Here is a 22,883-nt window from a genome sequence, read left to right on the forward strand (position 1 = left end):
CCCAGCAAATCTACTTTTAACAAATGTATGCTCTTTTTGCATTCGATAATCAAGTTGATCAAGAAAGACTAGTTTTGGTATGAAATGCTTAAATTATTATTAAATCTATTAGCTCAATCAAAATGACTTTTTTTTGGGGGGGGGGGTAAAAACTCACTTAACTCACCAACAAAGTAAGCATTAGAAGATTAGAAGGAAAAGCTGTAGCAATGGCTAACAACTGCACACTACATATGAAGTCCCAATCCTGACTGCAGGCAAAAGGTGTCTTCATGACTAGAGGCTTGGTCCCATTACTAATCTGAGATTATGCGACCAGGATGGAGGTCAGTTGTTGAAGTATTTTTGCATAGTAGACACACAAAAATAGTACTCATGTCAATTTGTGTTCGAAATAGAGAAAATTGACTGACTAAGAACCAAAAGCAGCACCACCTTGGGTCTGCAGCCAGTTTCACAATAAGTTTTTTTCTTTTAATATAATTGCTACTGATAAATGTTTGTGCATTCTTATTTTAGCCTGTTCAAAGTTGTCCCAACAGGAAACTGGTCATGCAGACGTGAAGAGTGACTCAATTCTCGGCAGGTGAGAAAACCTTGAATTTTCTCTGCACAGCTCATCATTTGAACAATAGCATCAAGCTAAAAATAGCTACAGTTTCCTTGCTAGCACAGAGCCTGCACTGATGGTGTCGAAGCTTTATCAATCTGACATGAAGTTTAATAAAATACAACTTTAGCAACCAAACTATAAGCATAATTCACCAAACATAGAAGAACTCATTATAATAGTACACAAGCAGTTTATGGAGACAGGACTGAACATTACAGTTAGCAGGGTTGTCCTCCAAAGGTCTCCAAAGTTAGCCTAGCCGAGTGGATGAGGTACCCCGTGTTGAGCTAAGTTGGTAATAAAAAAAGTTTCTTTCTGTTTTTTTTTAATTAAAAATTACACAAAAAGAGACAGCAAAGACTGTATGACCAAATTAACAAAGGAACACAACAAAATCTAAAATTCGGTCACGTGTATAGAACATAAGTCTAATAATTTTACCCCAAATACACTTCTTTTCAAAAAAATAGCTGGCTTTTTTATTATGAAATGTTTAAACAGTCAGACAAGTATACACAGGGCAGGGCTACACCATTCATTAATATTATTAATATTCACTTACCATAGACAGGAGCAACAATTTTGAGAGGCTAATAGAACATCCCAGCACTGTTTTAATGGCTCCAATTTGTAAGTTGACTTGAGGCTGTTAAGGTGTGCCCCATATACAGTGGGGCAAAAAAGTATTTAGTCAGCCACCGATTGTGCAAGTTCCCCCACTTAAAATGATGACAGAGGTCAGTAATTTGCACCAGAGGTACACTTCAACTGTGAGAGACAGAATGTGAAAAAAAAAAATCCATGAATCCACATGGTAGGATTTGTAAAGAATTTATTCGTAAATCAGGGTGGAAAATAAGTATTTGGTCAATAACAAAAATACAACTCAATACTTTGTAACATAACCTTTGTTGGCAATAACAGAGGTCAAACGTTTACTATAGGTCTTTACCAGGTTTGCACACACAATAGCTGGTATTTTGGCCCATTCCTCCATGCAGATCTTCTCGAGAGCAGTGATGTTTTGGGGCTGTCGCCGAGCAACACGGACTTTCAACTCCCGCCACAGATTTCCTATGGGGTTGAGGTCTGGAGACTGGCTAGGCCACTCCAGGACTTTCAAATGCTTCTTACGGAGCCACTCCTTTGTTGCCCGGGCGGTGTGTTTTGGATCATTGTCATGTTGGAAGACCCAGCCTCGTTTCATCTTCAAAGTTCTCGCTGATGGAAGGAGGTTTTGGCTCAAAATCTCACGATACATGGCCCCATTCATTCTGTCCTTAACACGGATCAGTCGTCCTGTCCCCTTGGCAGAAAAACAGCCCCATAGCATGATGTTTCCACCCCCATGCTTCACAGTAGGTATGGTGTTCTTGGGATGCAACTCAGTATTCTTCTTCCTCCGAACACGACGAGTTGAGTTTATACCAAAAAGTTCTACTTTGGTTTCATCTGACCACATGACATTCTCCCAATCCTCTGCTGTATCATCCATGTGCTCTCTGGCAAACTTCAGACGGGCCTGGACATGCACTGGCTTCAGCAGCGGAACACGTCTGGCACTGCGGGATTTGATTCCCTGCCGTTGTAGTGTGTTACTGATGGTGACCTTTGTTACTTTGGTCCCAGCTCTCTGCAGGTCATTCACCAGGTCCCCCCGTGTGGTTCTGGGATCTTTGCTCACCGTTCTCATGATCATTTTGACCCCACGGGATGAGATCTTGCGTGGAGCCCCAGATCGAGGGAGATTATCAGTGGTCTTGTATGTCTTCCATTTTCTGATGATTGCTCCCACAGTTGATTTTTTCACACCAAGCTGCTTGCCTATTGTAGATTCACTCTTCCCAGTCTGGTGCAGGTCTACAATACTTTTCCTGGTGTCCTTCGAAAGCTCTTTGGTCTTGGCCATGGCGGAGTTTGGAGTCTGACTGTTTGAGGCTGTGGACAGGTGTCTTTTATACAGATGATGAGTTCAAACAGGTGCCATTCATACAGGTAACGAGTGGGGGACAGAAAAGCTTCTTACAGAAGACGTTACAGGTCTGTGAGAGCCAGAGATTTTCCTTGTTTGAGGTGACCAAATACTTATTTTCCACCCTGATTTACGAATAAATTCTTTACAAATCCTACCATGTGAATTCATGGATTTTTTTTTCACATTCTGTCTCTCACAGTTGAAGTGTACCTCTGGTGCAAATTACTGACCTCTGTCATCATTTTAAGTGGGGGAACTTGCACAATCGGTGGCTGACTAAATACTTTTTTGCCCCACTGTAAATCCTGCCAGTTCAAGGACTTTACCCTAGGGTCTGCTACTAGTTTTATCCAAGCCACTCTACAACCACTGCAACAGTCATGAAAAAGTTTCACAAGGACATAAAATTCTATGTGTGCAAGATATGCTTGATCTGTTTTAAGGTGAAACCTACTAACTTCATATACATCATGTTGCTATATTATTTCTGCATGTGGGTCCAGAAGCATAAATGTAATTAATTTGAGGCTGGTGAGTACTACAGTCGCTTTTTAAAGAACCAAAAAGGCAGAAAAACATGATCTCTTAGAAAACAAATAGTTGCCAACATACATCCAACTGTCTTACATTTGTCCATACAACTCTTATATTCACCGTTATTTATGGTGGTTGTCCAATAAGTACAAAAATTCCAGGTGGGGAGAAACTGTGTGAAAAAATGTCTTGTATTTCTTCATAATTATGCTTAAAGTGATTAAATAAAGTGCTTGATCTGAGCTGTGGGGAAAATCTAATTTAAAAGACATTCCCCATTTATAGCTGCCCCTAAGATGCCTTTGCTTTTGCTCTAATAAAAGGCTGTGTCTTGTTAACAGACATAACATATATCACTGTGAAATGCCTCTGCAGCATATTACTGTCATATTGCCCCACAAACCATCCAAAGCTATTCACACAAGCATCTCTTGAGTGCCCCCTGCCAATCCCTCTTAGGGCCCTAAATAGAGGCCCTCTTTTTATAATGAAGATTAAAGTGACATTTGGATGAGTGGTGGCTATATTGCTCCACAGCCTTGATGGGAAGAGCAGGATGGGACCTCGAGCCAAAATAGGATGGCTAACTAGTCTCTCAACAAAAACAAGCTGTGCAGCTTGTGGAAATCCATCCTAAACTGTAGTGTTTACACTGTGTGGTGCTGTGGAAATGAGCAAAGTATTACAGATGGTGGCCCATCAGCCTCAGCACAGCAGGTGAAAGAGGCCAACAAAGTCAAGCGGAGCTCTAAAGGCCAAATTGGGATACAGTTCTGAGAAGGTTGATTTTGCCATGGAGAGGTTACAAACTCATTAATCACTTTTTTCTCATCCACAATCGTCGCAGAAGCTGATGATTGGACAACCATCAGCTTCTGCGATCAGATTCATCACCGAGCGGTGGATCAGACACCTGAGCTGGAAATATATAAACGTGAGGCAGGGGGAAGCGAAAAAGGAGTGCACTCCTGTCCTAGAAATTCTCTGTGTCAGTTTAAAAATACTTGGATGCACAGCTCTTGAACAGTTTGGCACATTTAAGAGCAGACACTGAAGCCGGAAAACGGCATCTCTTGCATCTTCTAATTTATTTGCAACGGACGATTTGAAAATACGTTTGACTTGACACTGTGCTCTGTAGCTTTACTGTGACAGCAAGTCTGCGATCAGTTTATGGTCCAGTTTGTACAGACAGATTGTGACTGCATGCTACCTCTCGGGGGACCCAAGTCTGCAAATAGTTGGCCCACATGAGGGGAGCGAGAGGGCATAAAACACATGCAGAAGTTGGAGGGTGTTGTGCTCCGTCTTTAAATAATCCAATTAGAGCTAAATGATAATCAGCGAGTGCCTAGGATTAGAGACTCGGGCGGCTGCAGTCATAGTACTGCAGCAGAATCAGCAGCACCTGTGAATGACTCATTTCTCGGAAGCAAGAAACTATTGAGCGCCTCTGTGAGCAGGATTCAGCCGCACACTGAAGCAATTTGAGATCATTACTGACAAAGATTAAAATGTATCAAACCACTTAGAATGAGGATTGGGGATAAGGGATTTACATATTAAAGACAAATCTTATAGCCTGTATAATAACGTGTTTGCCTGAGCAGGGATGGCGACAACTTAATCCACTTTCTCCTGCAGTGAGACGTTCTACTCCTAAACGTTGCTGAAGCTTGTGGCATTTGCAAAGGTGTACACAAGCATGCTTTCCCGACCATAACCGCTCTCACCTCTGTCAGTGTCGTAAAGGTAGACGAACTTCTCCCACTTGTAATGGTCCAGCAGGCTGAGAACAGCTCCTCGCAAACTGGGCCTCATCTGGATGACAAACTGCACGTCGGCGTCGATGGGAAAGCTGGGAGTAATGAAGGAGGTGTGCAGTGCCCCGCAGAAGGAGGTCAGCGTGTTCATGGACTTCCTGTCGTAGAAGCCGAAGATGGCGTAAACTCCTCGGGAGAACTGGGAGCAGACTAGTGCAAAGGACAAAGAACAGGTTCAGGTCATGGACTCAAACAAAGATTTATGCCAAGTTCCTCCTAATTTCAGAAGAGATGTCAATAATCGCTGTGACATACTGAAAGTTAAAGCTGCTGAGTCCCTGTGCAGAAATAAAAAAAAAAAATTCAATGTAAGGTTGAGATGAGAGGGAATTCTTTATGCTGTTAATCTTGCAAGTGAAGCAGCGGCTATCTGAATAAATGGGCCTCACGCGGGATGCCTGCTCCCTATGGCAATGCTCTGCTGCCCGGTGCCCTTCACTTATCCTTGCTGTAAATGCAACTGCTTGGGTAATCAACTAGAAATAATGGGGAAGTCAGTGCACTGGCCACAGCTCTTAATGGACAAATATCCTGACACATGAGCATCCAAATGTTCGAGCGCTGGGCTGTGCTGCCGCTGTATAAAAGATTTACAACAAGGCCTATCTGTTGCCATCTGTGGGCCTATGGAAATGAGCCGCGGCCACAAACACTAAACACACTTACAAGGTGTTAAGTATTTCATTTTATTTGTGTATAATAAACTGGTTCAGTGCCACCAAGGAGGATTAAATCAGAGGCATGACAGCCATCCTAATATTAGTAATGACTGAAGGAAATGTTGGTCAGTGCAGCAGACCTGCTCTGATATTTCTGACCCTCTGCTCCGCACAGGTCACAACGCTGCTCAGTGAAGCCGCACAGAAACACTAATAAGTATTAAATGAGGCTAGAAATGTTTGGATTTTAGCATTACAGTTACAGAATAGAGTATTATCAATAAAGTGTAAATTTCTCTTATTTCATTTTGAGTTTCTGTACAAAATGAAGGAACAAAGAGGTTATTCTTTAAATAGAAAATCAAGTCACATACATATTGTTCAGTAATTTGCATCAAAAACAAGACATCTAAAGGAAACCGACTGTGCATATTTCCCTGTCAACCCCTGCATTCAGCCTCTGTCTGTCTCTTTAAGGCCTCCCTCCCAGTGAGCACCCTATCTGTTCTTACTGGGCAGCTTGCTCTGCCCCACAGCAGACTTCCACTAGTCAGATTTCACTGTCAAATGCTTAAATACACATGCATATCTTGAGGTCCAGCTCCCATCTAAAATATGCCTGTGGACAAGGCCAACAACCATATATAGCAACAACCTCTGCAACAGAGGTCACGTAAGATGGTTATACGTGGGCACACACAATCTGATTGGTTTAGATGAGGAAGTGTTTAGTGCATGTTTTCAACCAACAAGAAGCATTTGATTTATTGATAGAAACTTTGATTACTTTGATTACACACATGCACGGCACAGGCTCAAGAAATCATAACAAAATATAAATAATAGCAAATCTCATTAGCAAATTGTATAAATAAAAAATAATTTGTGCTTCTTCTGAAATTAAGCATAATTTATTGCAAAGAAACAGCTGGTGGCCTATTCCACTCGTCAGGATTCAGGATGCACATTGCATTAATTCATGCATTAAATCATCGTGACTCACGAATCACTGATGGAAAGCGGGCGTTTTTATCCTTCAGTAGTGTTTTACTCATGAGAAAGTCCTGTTTACGTTGTCGGGCACACGAGAATGCGCATGCATGACCTTAGACTGTATGCTCTGCTTAATGCACCAAGAAATGCAGCACATGCAGAAGCAAATATAAATGCATATAAAGTCAAAAGCTTCATAAAACAATTTTACACGTGTACTTTTCTACCATTGTTACTTTTATGTGTGAGTGGATTTTGAGGGAATGTTGAAAAACTACATATAGTCTAAACTAGGAGTTAAAGTCTAGAAATGATTGGTCAAATAAAAAAAAGAGTTTTTAAGTTTTAAGTTTTTATGATTGCAGTCAGAGTAAAATAATTTCACAGATCTGCGATTTCATGTGTTATTTGCTGGATGTTTTCACCATTTGCTTCTGTTCGTTTGACTTTTCCATTAAGACAGCCATTCCGTCACCCACACATAGTTGATGATTCGGTTCAGTCATCTCTCCCTCTCTCATTTTATCATCAGATCAGCCTGTGTGCGTCTTGGATGGCCACAGTGCACCTGTTATATAATCAAGGGGCTGCTGCACTCAAACATTTAAGCAAAAAAAAGCCAGAAAAAATGTCAGAAAAGATCGATTCCTTTTAAAATCAGCATGCTTCACCTCAAATTACAGATTCACAGCAACATCCAGCTCGTGTTATTCATGCAAAATAGCACACTGCCATAAATAAACACCCCTCAGCTCATCGAAAATCATCCGATCCTATTGGCAAAATGACTGCATTATCTTTTGATTGTCAAGGTTAAACGGACAGTCTGTTCTCCCAAAGGACTAATGAAATCATATATTTGGGCTCATGAAGCTGTAAACACCAGCCAACTACAGTAAATTCCCCTGATCACGGTCAGAAATGAAGTTACGCATCATTGACTTTATTACAGTGGTGAAGTGAAGCTATTTTACTGCTCTGTGCGTTTCTGTTCAGAATACTAACACAGGCCTTCCATCCATGATTAATATCCAGCTGGAGAAATTCAGCTCTCTTCACCCTTTGTCGACTCTCATCTTATTCATCACCTAACAAACACCCACATCTGTCTCTCACTGCTGCCTCTCTCTCTTTTACCCCTCACCCTCTAATTCTCTTCACCTTTTCAAGCTTAAGAGGTACACACAGCAGCTCCAGTAACACCAACACCGTCACATGTCTTCTCTTTTTCTTTTTTTTTAGTCTGAGTCCATCATCAAAATTGCTGTTGGTGGGATGAACCTGTATGTGCACAGCAGATCTGAGCCTTTAAACTGGATTCTTATAGCTCTATCTCAGAATGGAAATAGAGGTGAGCTGCTGTCCTCGCCTGAGAAGCGAACAGCAGACGCATTAAGGAAATTGAACTTTATGCGCATAACACAGTAAGAATGAAGAAATAAACAGTGGATAACTCGTGCTGCGATGAGGAGTTGAGCTTCACTGTTCAGAGCTGTGAGGTTTGAGAGGATTGGGTGCTGCATGTGAACAAAGTCAGGACAACAGTTTTATTTTTTGTGACAATATTAAATAACCTCTTAATGTGTTTACTTCTGCCTGGCAGGAAGTTATTTTTCCACTGCCAAAGAGCTGCGTCTGCAAGAGCAGAGGAAAGCAGGAGGGCTTCAGATTGTTTTACACAGGGACGTGAGGGAAGTCACATTGGTTTATGCCACATGGGGATACCTGTTCTGCGCTGACACAGGGTCACATGTTCACTAAATGAAGAAGCCAGTGAACAAAATACAACATGCAGCTGTGCCAGCTTGTAAAGGACAGGGTCAAAGAGAAACTAGAAACACTGAACATATTCACCAACTCAGGTGGTGTAACAGGAAATGCCAGAAGATCATCAAGGGCTTGAAACCATGAACATCATTACTTTGAGAGCTGGATTGAAAATCACACCAAAAGTCAAAGTAAAAAAAAAAAAATCACAGGCTGACCTCTGAGTCTGTGTGCGTTCCAGATAACATCTGGGCACACGCCTGATGAGACAGTTGATGGTGTCTTAGGGGATCCCTTCTCAAATTTGGATTATGAGTTGAGTTCGCTTCTGGGCAGCGTATGGTGCTATTTGTCAGTGTCTTTTATACTGATACATAACATTACAGAGGATCTCAATTGGATTCTGTTCTAAGGAACATTACAGACAGTCAATGATCTTCATTGTTCAAGAGCTGTCTACACACTGTTCACATGAAGCCGGAAATTGTCCTCCATCAGGAGCAACCCAGAGTCCACTGCACCAGCATAAGGTCTGACAAACGGTCGGAGGATTTCATCACAGTATCTAACAGCAGTTAGGATATTTTCGACTAGCACTTGGAGGTCTGAGTGTGCCCAAAGACCACCACCCAACCAGTCATGTTGGATAATGTTGAGGGCAGCATGACGTTCACCACAGCATCTCCAGACCCTCTGAACCTCCTACATGTTAGAAAAGTAGAAATCTTCACCTATAAAGAAAATGAGGTGCCAGTGGTGTTCCTGCCAGTTCTTGTGTTCTCAGAAAAAATGCCAGATGAGCTGCGAGCAAAGTTCCCACTAAAGGATGTCTGGCTTTCTAGGGAAATCTAATCAAAATATGGACATCAGTAGCCAACTGGAGGTAATGCTGTAGTGCTCTGCCAGTGATCCTCCTGTTTTCCCTGGGACAAGGAAACAGATACCCGTCATGTTGCCGGGTTGATGCCCTTCCAGTTCTGTTCATGCAATGCCCCATCTTCTGGTATGTTCTTTGTGTTTTTGAGACTGCGCTGAGAGATGCAGCAGATCTTTCTGTAACAGAGGTTTGGATGTGCATTTCTGGAGGAGTTGGACAACCTGTGTAATCTGAATCGACTGCAGGTACCCTCTTATAGGACACTGAAAAAAAGCAAAACTGGAAAAATCACTCAGGCAAGTTAAGGGGAGTGCAGTGGTTTGTGACCACCTCCTACTAAACCATTCCCTTCTGCGGGGAGGTTCTCTTGTTGTTGCCTCTCCAGTGCACTTGTTGTCACTTTCATTTGCACCAAAGCGGGTAAAATGGACCCACAAGGGTTTATGTTTCCTAACTGGATAGATTGATATCCCTGAAGTTTAACAAGCTTGGTTTTATATTGTGAGTGTTCCCTTTGTTTTGTTAGCAGTATGCATCAGTGAATGCATTGTTTCCTAATGGAAACAAGCTGGACGCTAAGCTGAAGAGTAAATAGCTAGCATGTCTTTCTGTTATTCTAGGTAATGTGCATCCTGGCAGCATCTGTGGATGTTTTAGCTGGACAGGACGCAAACAGATTTATCTTGAATATTTATATCTGATGACGTATATGATGCAAAACTACCGGTAAAAGCCGTTAATGTGGTCATAAAGTGGTTTAAGCCCACTATGCATGCACTTATCAGTAGAGGCTGAAGAGGTAGAATCACTATCTATACAGAGTAATTATAATATTCTGTAGATGCTTTATTTCAGTATGCTTGTATCTGAGCTGCGAGTTGAAAACATTCATCAACAGTATTTTTTTGCAGCACATGATGTCAAAAATCCTATAATTACAACAACCGTGTGAAATGCAGTCTATATTTTTTTTCCCAATTAATACCCCAGTCTAACATGTCTAACAATTCATGTGCTGTTGTGCACAGGCTCAAAAAAAGAACTCTATTTTTAGACGCTTCAACGGCAAGATGTGAAAAGTCTGCAATTCATTTTTCCTCAGTACTAGTGGAAGGAATAAAGCAGCCTAGGTTTGGAAGCATAAGTGGAAGCATGTCAAATAAAAGGCCAAGTCTGACAACAGATGTTTAAGGTCATAAGGCACAAATGCTACAAGAAACTGGAAGTCCTTTATAGAACAGTAAGCACGTACTGCATAACCACAGCTGTCTGCTTTTAAAGCACAAAATAGGAATGTTTGATTAGATTTGTGGCGCTATCCTTTATAAAGCCATTATGGTTATTTGACCTTTCAGGATGCTGCAAATCAAAAGATTTTGTTTTCTTTTTTTATTTGGACAGCTTGATCCTTCAAGCATTTTTGAGCAAGTTAGAGCATGTAGGTTATAGTGAAGGGCACAGCAGAAAGCCCAATCCTGCAATCCAGTTTTGACTTTTATGTATGAAAATGAAAGGCGAGGGTTGCAGACAGACTTGCAGTTACACTTTTAGGATCGCATTTCCACCTGAATAACAGCAGGTTTGTGTCAGAACACTTTTCTGTCAACACAGTAGGGCAGCAAAATTAAAGAGAATTTCTATTAATGACAATTCAGTATAATTGTGTCTAAGCCTATGATGTCTTTCTGAAAGTTAGTCACCCGGCACTTTGATCCTGTAGCTCACAGATGGTCATGAAAAACATTTATAGTTATAGTCAGACTGTCCTATTGGCTTTGCTTGTCCTCTGGCTTTTCCTCTAAGCAGGAAAAGGAGAGGTGACTGCATTTCACAAACTGTCATGGCTCACTCAACATCTCACTACAACTGAGACTTATCGCTTATTATTTAATTTCACTGTGTTTTCTCCTTTGTGTCTATAAAAGATATGATGAACATAAGTACAGAAAAAATGCATTAAGTAAAGAATATATTCACAAATCAAATGGAAAATTAAAGAAGATAAACAAGCAAAGAAATAAATGAAGAATGAAATGGAAAGTAAATAAATAGAAGGAACTAAAAAAATAAAGTAGCAAATCAAACTTCATGACTTCATTATTAAAGCCGATAATGGCATCTTCAATTTCATGGAGTTATTTATTGTATCAAAAATAAATAATCTATAATGATTAATTTGCTACAAACTACCTCATCTCATGATGAAACTAAGTTATCACTTGATCACTAAGTTTCATCACCATTGGTCATTATTAATTTCCCCAACATCTTATGGTCAAATATCTATTGGCGACAGTTATACTTTAGCTCAGTGCTAATTAGCAAATGTTACAATTTAAAAAATGAAAAGATAAGGCCTTGGGCACACAGGCCATGCTCCAGATATCTCGGACGTCAGAGTGACATCACTCTCGAGTTGAGTGTGTTTCAGTAATAAAGTCAGATAAGCAAGGAAAAACACGATGTTTTGCTTCTTAGCGAGTTTGAGCCATTCATGCATCACTAGCGAAACATTAAATACTTGTTTTTTTGTGGTTAAAAACACCGCTGCAGCATGTCCATGGACAGAGCCTGTCAGTGCTGTGTGAATGGCTTATTTAACAAGTCTAAAATACACAACAGTTACAGTATAGATCAAAAGTTTTAAAGATTCACTGTCGTCATCTTGGATTGTTAACCCAGGGTTTGCACGGTAGACACCAACTTGTGTACAAATACTTCCCATTCACACGCCGAGCTGCGGTGAAACTGCAACACAAACTGAGCCTGAGACACAAAATGGAAACAGTGAGCATTCACCTTTAAACTAAATCAGCACCTTGTACTATTGCAAGCGACAGCGTCCCCATTTTTAGGCTGCATTGCACTTTTCACAGTTGCGCTACCATTTGGCGAGTAGTTTGCAAATGTTTGCAGACAGGTCCAGGTCTTTGATATCTTCGATGCTGTGGACCCAGTAGAGGTGGTGAGTGACAGGAGAATAGTGGCTAAGCTGTCATCCCTGTTGGACAATATCTCCCACCTCATGCAGGAGACTCTGACAGCACTGAGCAGCTCCTTCAGTGGCTGCGGCACCCACGATGTGGGATGGAGAGATTCCGCAGGTCTTTCCTTCCTACTGCAGTCAGACTCCACAACAAAGACTTCGTAGCTGACCAAACACACACATCCGCACATGTGCAATAACACTAAGTGTAATTTAGTATTTTATTCTATTGTATATAGTATGTTATTCTTTTTTATCTTATCCTATTCCATTGTTTTCTTAATTTTTGCTCCTGTAACTTTGCACTGTCCACTTTCTGCTGTGACACAACAAATTTCCCACGTGTGGGACTAATAAAGGTTTATCTTTACCTCTTATCTATGCAAACTACTGGTATATGTCGTTGTTATCAATTTTAGCTTAACAGCTGCCAGCAACCACTCTCTAGCTGTCTGACGAATACTCTATTTTCTCTCTCGATTAGTGGTTGCCAGGGGTCACTGACTGATCTGTAGGCCTCTGCGATTGGGGCTTTAGCAGTCGATTTCACAGCAGCTGCCAAAAACCTAAAGCAAGCGCTCACTGGTTACTAGATGATCACTGAATGTGGAAAACATTTCACCTACTCCATTTCCACATTGTCACTGTGGGTATGTAGCATGCTGGTGTTAGCGTTTAGCTCAACGGTCTCACAAGGCCATTAGCATGTCAGTTATTAGCAGCAATTTATGCTCTCCACGCGCTTAAAAACAACTTTTTTGCAGTAAGTGTATTAAAAAATAATTCAAACATTGTGCTTGTTATATTTTCTAATAACAACTCTCTTTGCAGGATCTAATCTGCACTCTTACTGTTTAAACTGTGTAGACCTGCTAGTTTACTTTGACCTAAAAAACCCCCAAACATCATTGTAAATGTTTGATAATGAAGAAAGTCGGGCTGAATTCACAGCGTGCACATTTTAAATGATTCCCATGTTATGACATTTAAGCTTATCATATTTTTATCCACATTACAGTCTGCATTGTTGCACAATTTGTCTCAGCTGACCAACCACAGAGAAAGCACAGGGCATGATAGAGACTGAAGGCTGAGTAGGTGTTTCTCCTCCGGCAGTGTTGTTGAATGTTGGCTGGAATTCCCTCTTTTCTACAGATTACAGCTTTATAAAGGCACACATTTTCTTCCAGTGGGTTAGCCCCCTGCAGGTATTCATTATACACAAAGAGCCAGGCAACACTCGTTGGATTAGCTCTAATCTGAGAAATAAAACTGGAGATTGCCCACATGCTAAACCATGACAGAAAGAAATTTGCAGCAGCAATAAACACACACGGATTGTGACTACTGGAGTATTATGTGAACATACTTGAATGTATTTCACCTCCACATCCTTTGCAAATGATGCAAAAACACCAAAGACCATAGTTATAATAGACAGAGTAATGCAATATACTCAGTTTTAAAAAAGTAGAGTGAAGAAGTTATAAATGCACAATTTACAAGCTCTAACTAATGTATTGTGAAATATCAGGTGAAAAATGTTTCACAATAGAAAGCACTGAGAATAGGCTCATCTATCAAATATAAATAGAAAACAAATGGGCCGCAAATTCTTTCTTGTTTAAAAAACACAGAAACACTGAAGATATGATTTTTTTCCCCTCTTTACCTTCAAGACTGAACGCTCATACAACTAAACAAATTCATGAAAGCAGCTTCTCTAAATTATTCACTGCCCCGCTGGCATCTTTGGTTTTCTTGTGCATTATTCTGTGATGCGCACAGCTTGTTGTCCTTGAATAATTTCAGGTAACATTTAACGAATAACGGCAGAGATTTCAGAGGTAGCCATGCTGAAGGACGTTGTGTAAGGCTGCAACAAACTGCTGCAGCGTCACTGTAGCTTGTCAGTAGTGATCACCGTCGCTGTGTTACAGCGCTGACATGTAAGCACATTCTGATGCACAGGATGAAAGACTAACTGCACATCTCCAGTGGCTTGCCCCCAGAGCTATCCGGCACTGTTCTGCCATTTCGCAGCATTATGACCGGCCACGGTCGACTGACTAAGTTTGAGCAAAACAACAAATAAGATTATTTCTTACGATCGTGCCGAGCTCATTCGGCTGAATACTTATTGCTCTTTTCAAATGATTGGCAGGTATGCATTCAGTCTACTGATATTTAAATGCCTCTATTGTAGTTATTTAGCATTAGCACTCCCTCGTTCAATAGAAACCTAATGCATTTGTGCTGCATGATGGACCATGACTCATGTCTTGCCCCACAGCAAAGGACCCTGAAAGCTCTTATTAAACTAAGATTTAAACTATTCATGTGAGTGAAAGTGCTTAGAAAACCATATTGTATGCACCTGAAATGCCTCTTTAGTTAGATAAAATCTTCCTAAAGACATTATAAATGGCATGAAAATGCCATGACAAATCTGACGATGAGTACTTGTCAACTTGGCACAGGTCATCCAAACTGACAGGACTCTGGCTGCAGTAGCAGTAACTCAGATATTTTTATCAGTGCATCGTGATAAAAGGACATGCTTTTGGCTAAGTGTCTCTTTTTTGTTCAAGGGCTCCCAAACCGAGAGATTCCATTTAAAGCTTTCAGACACAAACATCTGACTGGCCAAATATGTAAGCAAATGTGGTGAGTGTGTTTTTCATGGTGAAGTTTTAATAATTGAATTCAGAATTTCACAATGAAGCTTTGAAGCCAAGAGTGGAATGCTTTGTCCTCAGAGGATCAGTGACCTCACTGCTATATTTAAAAAAAACAAACAAACCTGTTTCTATAAACATTAATTATATCTATGCAGAGTATGGCTTAACATAGTAACTATCATGAAGCACGCTCACCCTCGGGCCAAATGATTTGACAACCCTGTCTCTGATGCTCGTGCATCATCCATGACTTGTCTGTTTAAATGAGTTCTCAGAGTTATGATGAAGATTGTTTTGTATTGCTTGCTCACATTGCAGCACGTTTGTTTTGCTATAGTAACTTAAAAAAAGAAAAGAAAAGATTTGTGCCAAATGTTTAAAACATATAATGCTCTGATAACTTCAGCTACACAAAGATTGGAAGCGGGGGGGCACAGCTAGCTGTGCTCGGTTTAGCACGGGTAGCATGTATGCTGCTCAATAATTAATTAATCAAATATGGCATCAGATCAGACAAGCTGAAGAGTCAGGCTCATTCCCCTTCATATGATGTATTACCACACTGCATGCTGCACTGCCCTGCACACCCAGTGCAGGGCGATTCGGGTGCTTCCATCTGCCCACAATTGTTCCACGTCTGCAAGCTGCTTTGCAACCCACCTCCACCCCAGCTCCTCCATTTCTGTTTTCTCTGACTTACTAAATCTCATAGCTGTCGTCACCAATGCCTGCCCAGTTCCAGTATAAATAACTGTGTTTAGAAATATCAATCTTCTTTTGCCTATAGTGATCCAAACTGAAATATGTTTTCATTTGTAGCCTTGCAGCTCCATGGACATAACAAATCTACAGAAAGTTTCCATGTCTAGCCAAGAAAAAAAAAACACATAATGTGTTGTTTTTACTTTTTTTATGAATTAATAAAGCAAGATATATATACAATGTTCGTGCTAAGCTCAAGCTCAAAGCTTTACTCTACAAACATGAAAATAGTACTGATCTTTTCATCAAACTTTAAACTTCAGGAAAGAAGTCAAACAAGCATAGATCCCACATCTGTGAATTATCCCTTGTATTGCAGAGCTCCTACTATTATAAACATTCAGAACACATACCCAACTTAGAACAAGGTGACTTTCACACCAGGTGATCCTTTCTATTCGAAATAAACACTAGAAGTTGTGTGCTGTTGTTCCTCCCCTGCTCTCCCTCCTCATCCTGTATAAGAAAATACAAGGTCTCTACAGGTACAGATGAAGCCAATTTAATACATTTTACTATGTTTTAAATAACAGCTTTTAATGTCGCAAAACGTTCCAAGTAAACACTTGGATATAAATTTCAAATGAACTGCACTATATAGTAAATGGGAATTTAAGGTGGACTGATTCTTTTCTACACACTTTATACAACATCCCTCATTCACCCAAGCACTTTTTATATGCTTAAGTGCATTCTATCTAACTTTCACACTCCAACGGATGCATTGGAGAGCAACTTGGGGCTAGTATCTTCCCATATGGAAAAGAAATAGTAAAAACTTATATGATTTACACATGAAAGTGGCCACTTTCTCATTACTTTCATATATTGTTTTAGTAAGTATCCAAAACATACAAGTTTCATTATATAATTTTTCAAGGGATCTTATATCTGTTTTCACTCTTGTATGCTTTTCATACAAGTTTCAAACAAGACAGATACAAACTTTATAATATTTATTATTTGCCTGAGGATACTTGGCATGCAGACTGGAGTAGCCATGGATTAAACCACCAGTCTTCTGATTAGTAGATGGCCTGCTCTACCTCCTGAGCTACTGACGCCCACTACAGTATCATCTGAATATGTTTATCTTACCAAACTGCATGTAGCCATTAAGTACTTTCACAGGTACAAAAACAGCCTGATGGAGCTCAAACTCTAAAGATGTTTTTGAGTAAAGAGAAAGAACAATATAAATATTTTCCTCCCAGTTACATAGACTAATAAAACTATGCCAAATGCCCATGTCCAGTCTCACTGTGATCTCCTCTTTCTCTTATTTTTCCCCTTACCACTGACCAGTCACAGCCCTTCCCTGAGCCTGGTTCTGCTGAGGTTTGTTTCCTGTTAGAGGGAGTCCTTCTTTCCTGCTGTCACTAAGTGCTTGCTCACAGGCTATCGTTGGATTACTATATAAAGCAGTGACTTGTGATTTGGTGTCATGTAAATAAGGAATCAAAATCAGCTTTATTGTCAAAGTATTTGAACACACACTGGCCTGGCTGTTTCTTTGCTATCAGTGAACAAAGTAGACAGCAGACCAAACTGACAAGATGTGCAGCACATTTATAGTGCGAGAGTGCAGAGTGTGTTGGAACAAGTAGTGGAATAAATAAGGGATGGATTACTAGTTACTATAAAACAATATATAAAAGCTGAATTCAATTAAACTAAAACAGTCATTACTATAAATGAATAAGGTTTGCTGTGATTTGACGTTCTCTTCCTGGTATAGCCTTCTAAATTGGAAAGTAGATCAAAGTCTGACTTGTTTCAAAAATAGATCCTGCCTTAACAATCAAGTTAGAGTGCATAATCTACATAAGTAGACAGGGTAAAAAATAGCAACATTGGTGCTTGAAATGTTATTTAAAAACATTTTAAAATCAAACATGTTAACTAAAAAGAAACAAGTGAACATTTTAAGGCATTTTATGAATAAACATGCACTTGAGACATTGAAACAATACTAATGGTATTTCCCTACATGATTAATGTGGCTAAAAGAATTCTAATTCTCAGTCCTAATCAGTTTTATTTGTATGGTGTCGCATTACAACAGCAGTCGCCTCAAGGCAGTTTCTATTGTAAGGTAATGACCCTACAATAATACTGAGAAAGCCCCAACAATCAGATGACACCCCGTGAGCAAGCACTTGGCCACAGTAGGAAGGAAAAACATCTAAGACACAATTCAAGATAACAATATTATCACGACATCTGTATGAAATTTGAAAAGAAATGATTATAATGTCATTACTCACATTTAGCAAATTAATTCGATTTAACATGTCAATGAGAAATGAGAGCAATTACAGAGACATATACAATATTATGTGTGCATTATTAACCCAACATCAATATTTAGCTCTTTAAATATCACGCTTATTGTTAATACCAGTTTACAAAAGTAAAATATCCCAATTTGGATTTGGTGAGTCAAAGTATTCACTGCAGCATCAACAATGCAGAAGAAAAAGAAGAGCAGGAGGAGGAGGAGATCTGGCTGCATGAACTGGTCTGTGGCGCATTAGTGGAACTGTACATTGCCTACACACTGAAGTGCTCTTACATTAGCCTCTGTCTGAGCAGCATCACACTGGTTGAGTCATAGCAGAGGAAGGATAACTAGCCACAATAAACACTCCTAATAAGAAATACAGTGAAATATTGACAGCTTAATCAAAGTTTTTTTTAACAATGCAGTCTTAAAAATGTATGCTGTTGGTGCAGAAGCACAAAATGCGCTTTTTACGGATCACTCAGAAATGTCTCTTCATTCACACGCATTTAACACTCGTGTTAATTACTGCGAGTTAGGGAAAGGCTAAACACTTCAATTGATTAAACGTTAAATAAATGCTTGCCTGTCACCACATGCAGAAAGTATAATCCCCACACTCATTTAGCTTAACTCTCCTCTTATTACCCAGCCAAGCTATCAGGTCTGTCTCCACTGTCTGTTATCCCTGCCCTGACCTCAGTCTTAATGGATATAACCTTCCCATTTCTGCATTTATGCACACAATCAGTCCTGGCCTGCGGCAAGGTGTCACATCAATACATCCTGCAGCTTCACTCCAGCCACAAATTGGGTGAGATAATAAACACAACAGCACAGTGAGGTTCTCTTTGTTGGAATCAATTCAGTCAAGTTGCAATGGCTGGAAATTGTTTGCTGCAATCGATCATTGGATGTTTACAAGTTTTGTTGTTTGTTAACTTTCATATCTGCAATGTAAGCAGCAAATGTGCGATTCGGGACAGTTGGAAAATCAGTCATATATTAGCGAGGAGGGTAAAAACAAGGAAAAAGAGCGCTTGGTGAGAATTGATTTTTCCATACTGGATAGCAAACAGGCACACACACTATTGCTGGACTACGGATTTCCACCTATTGATCCACACTGCCAATAACAGAGACATTTGCCATTAGGAATTTGCGATGGTTGTTACAGACTGACCTAGATGGAGGTCTCTAGTGTTGTCCTGCTTTTTTTTAACCACTCAGAATCAAAGCAAACACAACAAGTGATGAAAGCAAAAAGTAATTGCTCTGTTCCTTTTTATCTTTCAATTGTTTTATTTAAAGAGGGAACTATGTAGACGGTCTCAAGGATCACAAGAAATGAGCAGATTTAAAATCTCAGTCATATCAGCACTTGCTAATATTATCAAAATTGACAAGGCTTTCTGTAGGAAAGCACAGCTATGACTAATGTGTAATTCTTGCCAAAATAGAAATGTGTCAAATCATAATCATCACATTCATTTGCCACATCGACACCTGCCAGGCAAGCGGGGCATTATGCAATCCAGACTACTATAATAAGAATTGTGTAGTTTGGTGCATTTTCAAGCAAATTCCTTAGTCACAAACTGGCCTGGCTGGTCTGCATAATGAGCTGCTAACTGGTCTTTTTTCAACAAGAGAGTACTGAGCTAAGCTTGCATCAGCTTATCTGGCTGAAATTAATCCTCCTGATTATCAGCTTTCTTCTTCTTCTTATCCTTTAAGAAAAGCCTTAAGCTTCTTTCAAAAACAATGGGTTCAGATTTAGTCAAAGTCAGTTGCGGCTGTGGACAAACTCTTTGCAGTTTGTGCTTTAGCCCTGATCCGGACAAGCCGAGGGTGTAATATTCATCTCTTCCTCCACAGCGACTGCTGAAGTGCCCTTGAGCTGAGCACTGACCCCACAGCTGCTTCAGTGTAATTGCTCAGCAGTTGACAGTGCAAGGTTGTAGTCAAACCGGGCAGTGTCAAGGTGTGAGCGTGTGAATGTGTGTAAACCTGCATCCGCCTGCAGCTTCTCCTCAAGGCTGCTCCAATCTGGTCGTCGGTGAGAGCTGCTAACGCTCACCACCAACCACATGACCTCAACAGCATTTAATATGATTGAGAGCCTGGGACGTAGTTGTGTTCGTGCCCTTTCTTTTTCTTTTCTTTTTTTAAGCTCTACTCTCACTTTATTAGGTTCCTCAGACATCTCTAAGGCAGCTGACAGAGTTTGGAGAGCTGCAGCTGATCCTCAACCGTGATGTGTGAAGCAAAGTTGGTGAGACAAAAGATAACAAATTAATGCTCCAGACAGAACTCGGTGCCCTACATGGCAGTTGAGGGACTGGTAGACCAAATATGAGACATTCTTACACTTTGCAGCTTACTATTGAGTGCATCATGTTTGCAGAGATGACTACATGGATTAGCAAATGTTATAGCTGATACTGTGGGCTATTTAGAGAAGATAGAAGAGTCTGCAGCACTATAAAGCTAGTACACACTAATGTGATATTTAAAGCTGCTATAAAAGGACAAGTGACATTCAAACTCCCCTGAACATTAATGGGGTGGGATGGGTGAGTTTGCAAAGGGGTATACCTGCACATGGATAAACAGAGAATGTGTCAACATTGTTAAACTCCTGTAAAGTGATGTCTCCTTATTCACCTTTGTAAATACATCTCATCTTTTTTGTGTTTTCAATTCTATTTGTCTGATTCCACAACTTTTTGTTTTACAGTCACAACATTTTAATTTTCATCCTATACTCCAACAAACACGGTGGCAGTGTTTTTTTGGGGGGGGTTTCCTGTGCACTTTTGAGCACATTCATCCAAGTTCTGCTCATCAGCTTCTCTGGAATGACTAAATTAAAAAAAATCCGTTTGGCTAATTACAGGCCATCAAGCTCCATAATCCAGCTGGTGAATTTTGGATGCTATGACTGAGGAGTTTGAGTATTAAGCCAGACATTTGGCAGGTGTCTGTGTTTATTCATACGCCATTTCCAGCTCATAAACATCTGTGTCCTTTTTTTGGAATGGCCTATCAACGAGACTATTAGAGCAAAAATGATTTGATGTACTCCGCATGTGTTTGACTGTTTGCGTGTTTTGGTTTTTTTAGCCTTGAACTTGCAGCACTTTTTATTCCAACCTGAGAAAAAAAATAGTACTAAAACAGGAATGTTTCTTATTGTTCTTGTGCAGAGAAAGGCAGTGGTACAGTGCAGAACTACTCACAGGCATGTGTGACGGAGAAACTGTTGGAGGACTCCAGGTTGTCAACATTGTAATTGAGGTGGAAGGGTTTCTCTGTCACATTCTGGTTGGTGTTATACAGCTGGACAGCAAACCTGAAGGCGCTGTGTTCCTGCACTGTGGAGCGCATGAACAGTCCGCCTACGGGAAACAAAATGTCACATAAGACAGCGCTTTAATTAGTCCATCCCCAGCATGCATAACCCTGGGTTTGCTCTATCTCGAATCCCACTAAAAAGGACGGCAGGCTGACTGCGTGATCGCATTATATCAGAGGCTCGTACGTAAGTTAATTTCAATGGAAGAAAAAAAAAACAAGAAAAAAATGTGTAATACATTGTCACACTAAATAATGCGCCATAATTCTCATTTTGACAAAATTATATAAATTCATTTTTTTAACAAACCGCCCACAAAGACGCGCAAAATCCCAGTTTGGGTTGGTAAGAAGTGAAGTTGGCAACGAATTAAGCAAAAAACAAACAAACAACAACAACAAAAATAAAACCTCAAGCAGTGACTAATTGAGACTTAAAGAGTGGTGTCCTATTTTAGACTGTGGTAAATGTTTTTAAAATGAATATGTAGTCAGTGCATCCCATTGAACTTACCGATGTTGATTTGGTTTGGAAAGCCTGCCAGCGAGTGCCCCAAAGAATTGAGTAAAAAAAGGACTGCCGCTATTGTGCGATGCCACATTTTCTCCGAAAACTGGAATCAGCTCCTGGTCTGTGTGTGACAGAGAGAAAGAAACAGGGAGAACCATGTACACGGGCTTGTTCGCAAAGAAATCCACAAGATGCGGCAGGTCTCTCTCTCTTTCTCTCTCACTCTCTCACTCACTGTGTGCACCCACGTTGAATTTGTGCCAGCGCAACTGCAGCGCCAGCCCTCTGCTGCTGCTGCTGCTGGAAATCTAAAGCCAGTGTTTTATCTCAAAGATGGAGGTGGTGGTGGTGGTGGTGGAGGAGAGAGAGAGGGGGGGGAGAGAAAGCGGATCTACGGGTCCCTACTGTGGATAAAGACCACTAAAATGGGCCAGGGAGAGTGAAAGAGGGGAGGGAAAGACAGATGGGGAGGGAGGGGAGCCGGGGTGTCGGGGGGTTGGGGTGGGGGGTAGACGTTTATCAAACTTGGTCTGACGTTGAATTATAATAAGAGCGGCCTCCCGTCTTCCTCCGCGTGTCACTGCAGAGTTGGTGTGTGAGGCGGTGCAGTGTCTACTGGCTTTGGTGTGTGTGTGCGTGTGTGTAGGTGTGCACACACTGACATGCGGTCTGTATGGATCACCAGTATATTGCTGACTTGTGCATGTGTGCATGTGCTGTGTGTGTCTGCATACAGGCCATGTATAAGCACGCTATCTATCCATCTATGGTATCCCTTCCTATTGTGTTCACATGTGTGGGAGTATGCATGCAGCATTAGTCCAGCACAATAGCAGCATAATCCGAGGCTGTCCCCTGCAGGTGTTTGAGAGCAGGAACAGTAACTGTGGGCACTAATGCTCTGATTTATCACTGTTTAATCACCGGCTGCCAAGGTACCTAACTAATGCTATATATTAGAACCCTAATTGACTTACTTGTGTTAGTGATTTGGATTCCCACTCATTTTTTTCTGCGAAAGTGAACAGCTGATGCAAAGGGGAACAAGGCAGAAGCAACAG

At 40.6% G+C, this 22,883-nt stretch overlaps 1 protein-coding gene across 3 annotated transcripts in view; it reads right to left on the minus strand.

The window, feature by feature from the left end:
• Positions 1-22,123, minus strand: part of LOC146660432 (glutamate receptor 3-like) — a 78,990-nt gene extending 56,867 nt beyond the window's left edge. For 2 of the 3 annotated variants that reach the window (XM_085420293.1, XM_085420291.1), the window contains exons 1-3: positions 21,826-22,123; positions 21,197-21,355; positions 4,856-5,095 (exon numbers count right to left, since the gene is read on the minus strand). In XM_085420293.1, coding sequence (XP_085276419.1) covers positions 4,856-5,095; positions 21,197-21,355; positions 21,826-21,913 — 487 coding nt within the window. In that variant the 5' untranslated portion in view covers positions 21,914-22,123. The remainder of the gene's footprint in view (positions 1-4,855; positions 5,096-21,196; positions 21,356-21,825) is intronic. The other variant, XM_085420292.1, reaches the window with a different exon arrangement.
• Positions 22,124-22,883: the final 760 nt, after the last annotated feature.

The sequence above is a fragment of the Rhamphochromis longiceps genome, linkage group LG10 (assembly GCF_057381845.1).
Source record: "Rhamphochromis longiceps isolate RC_006_pf linkage group LG10, R_longiceps_female_GT1.1, whole genome shotgun sequence".
Lineage (NCBI taxonomy): Eukaryota > Metazoa > Chordata > Actinopteri > Cichliformes > Cichlidae > Rhamphochromis > Rhamphochromis longiceps.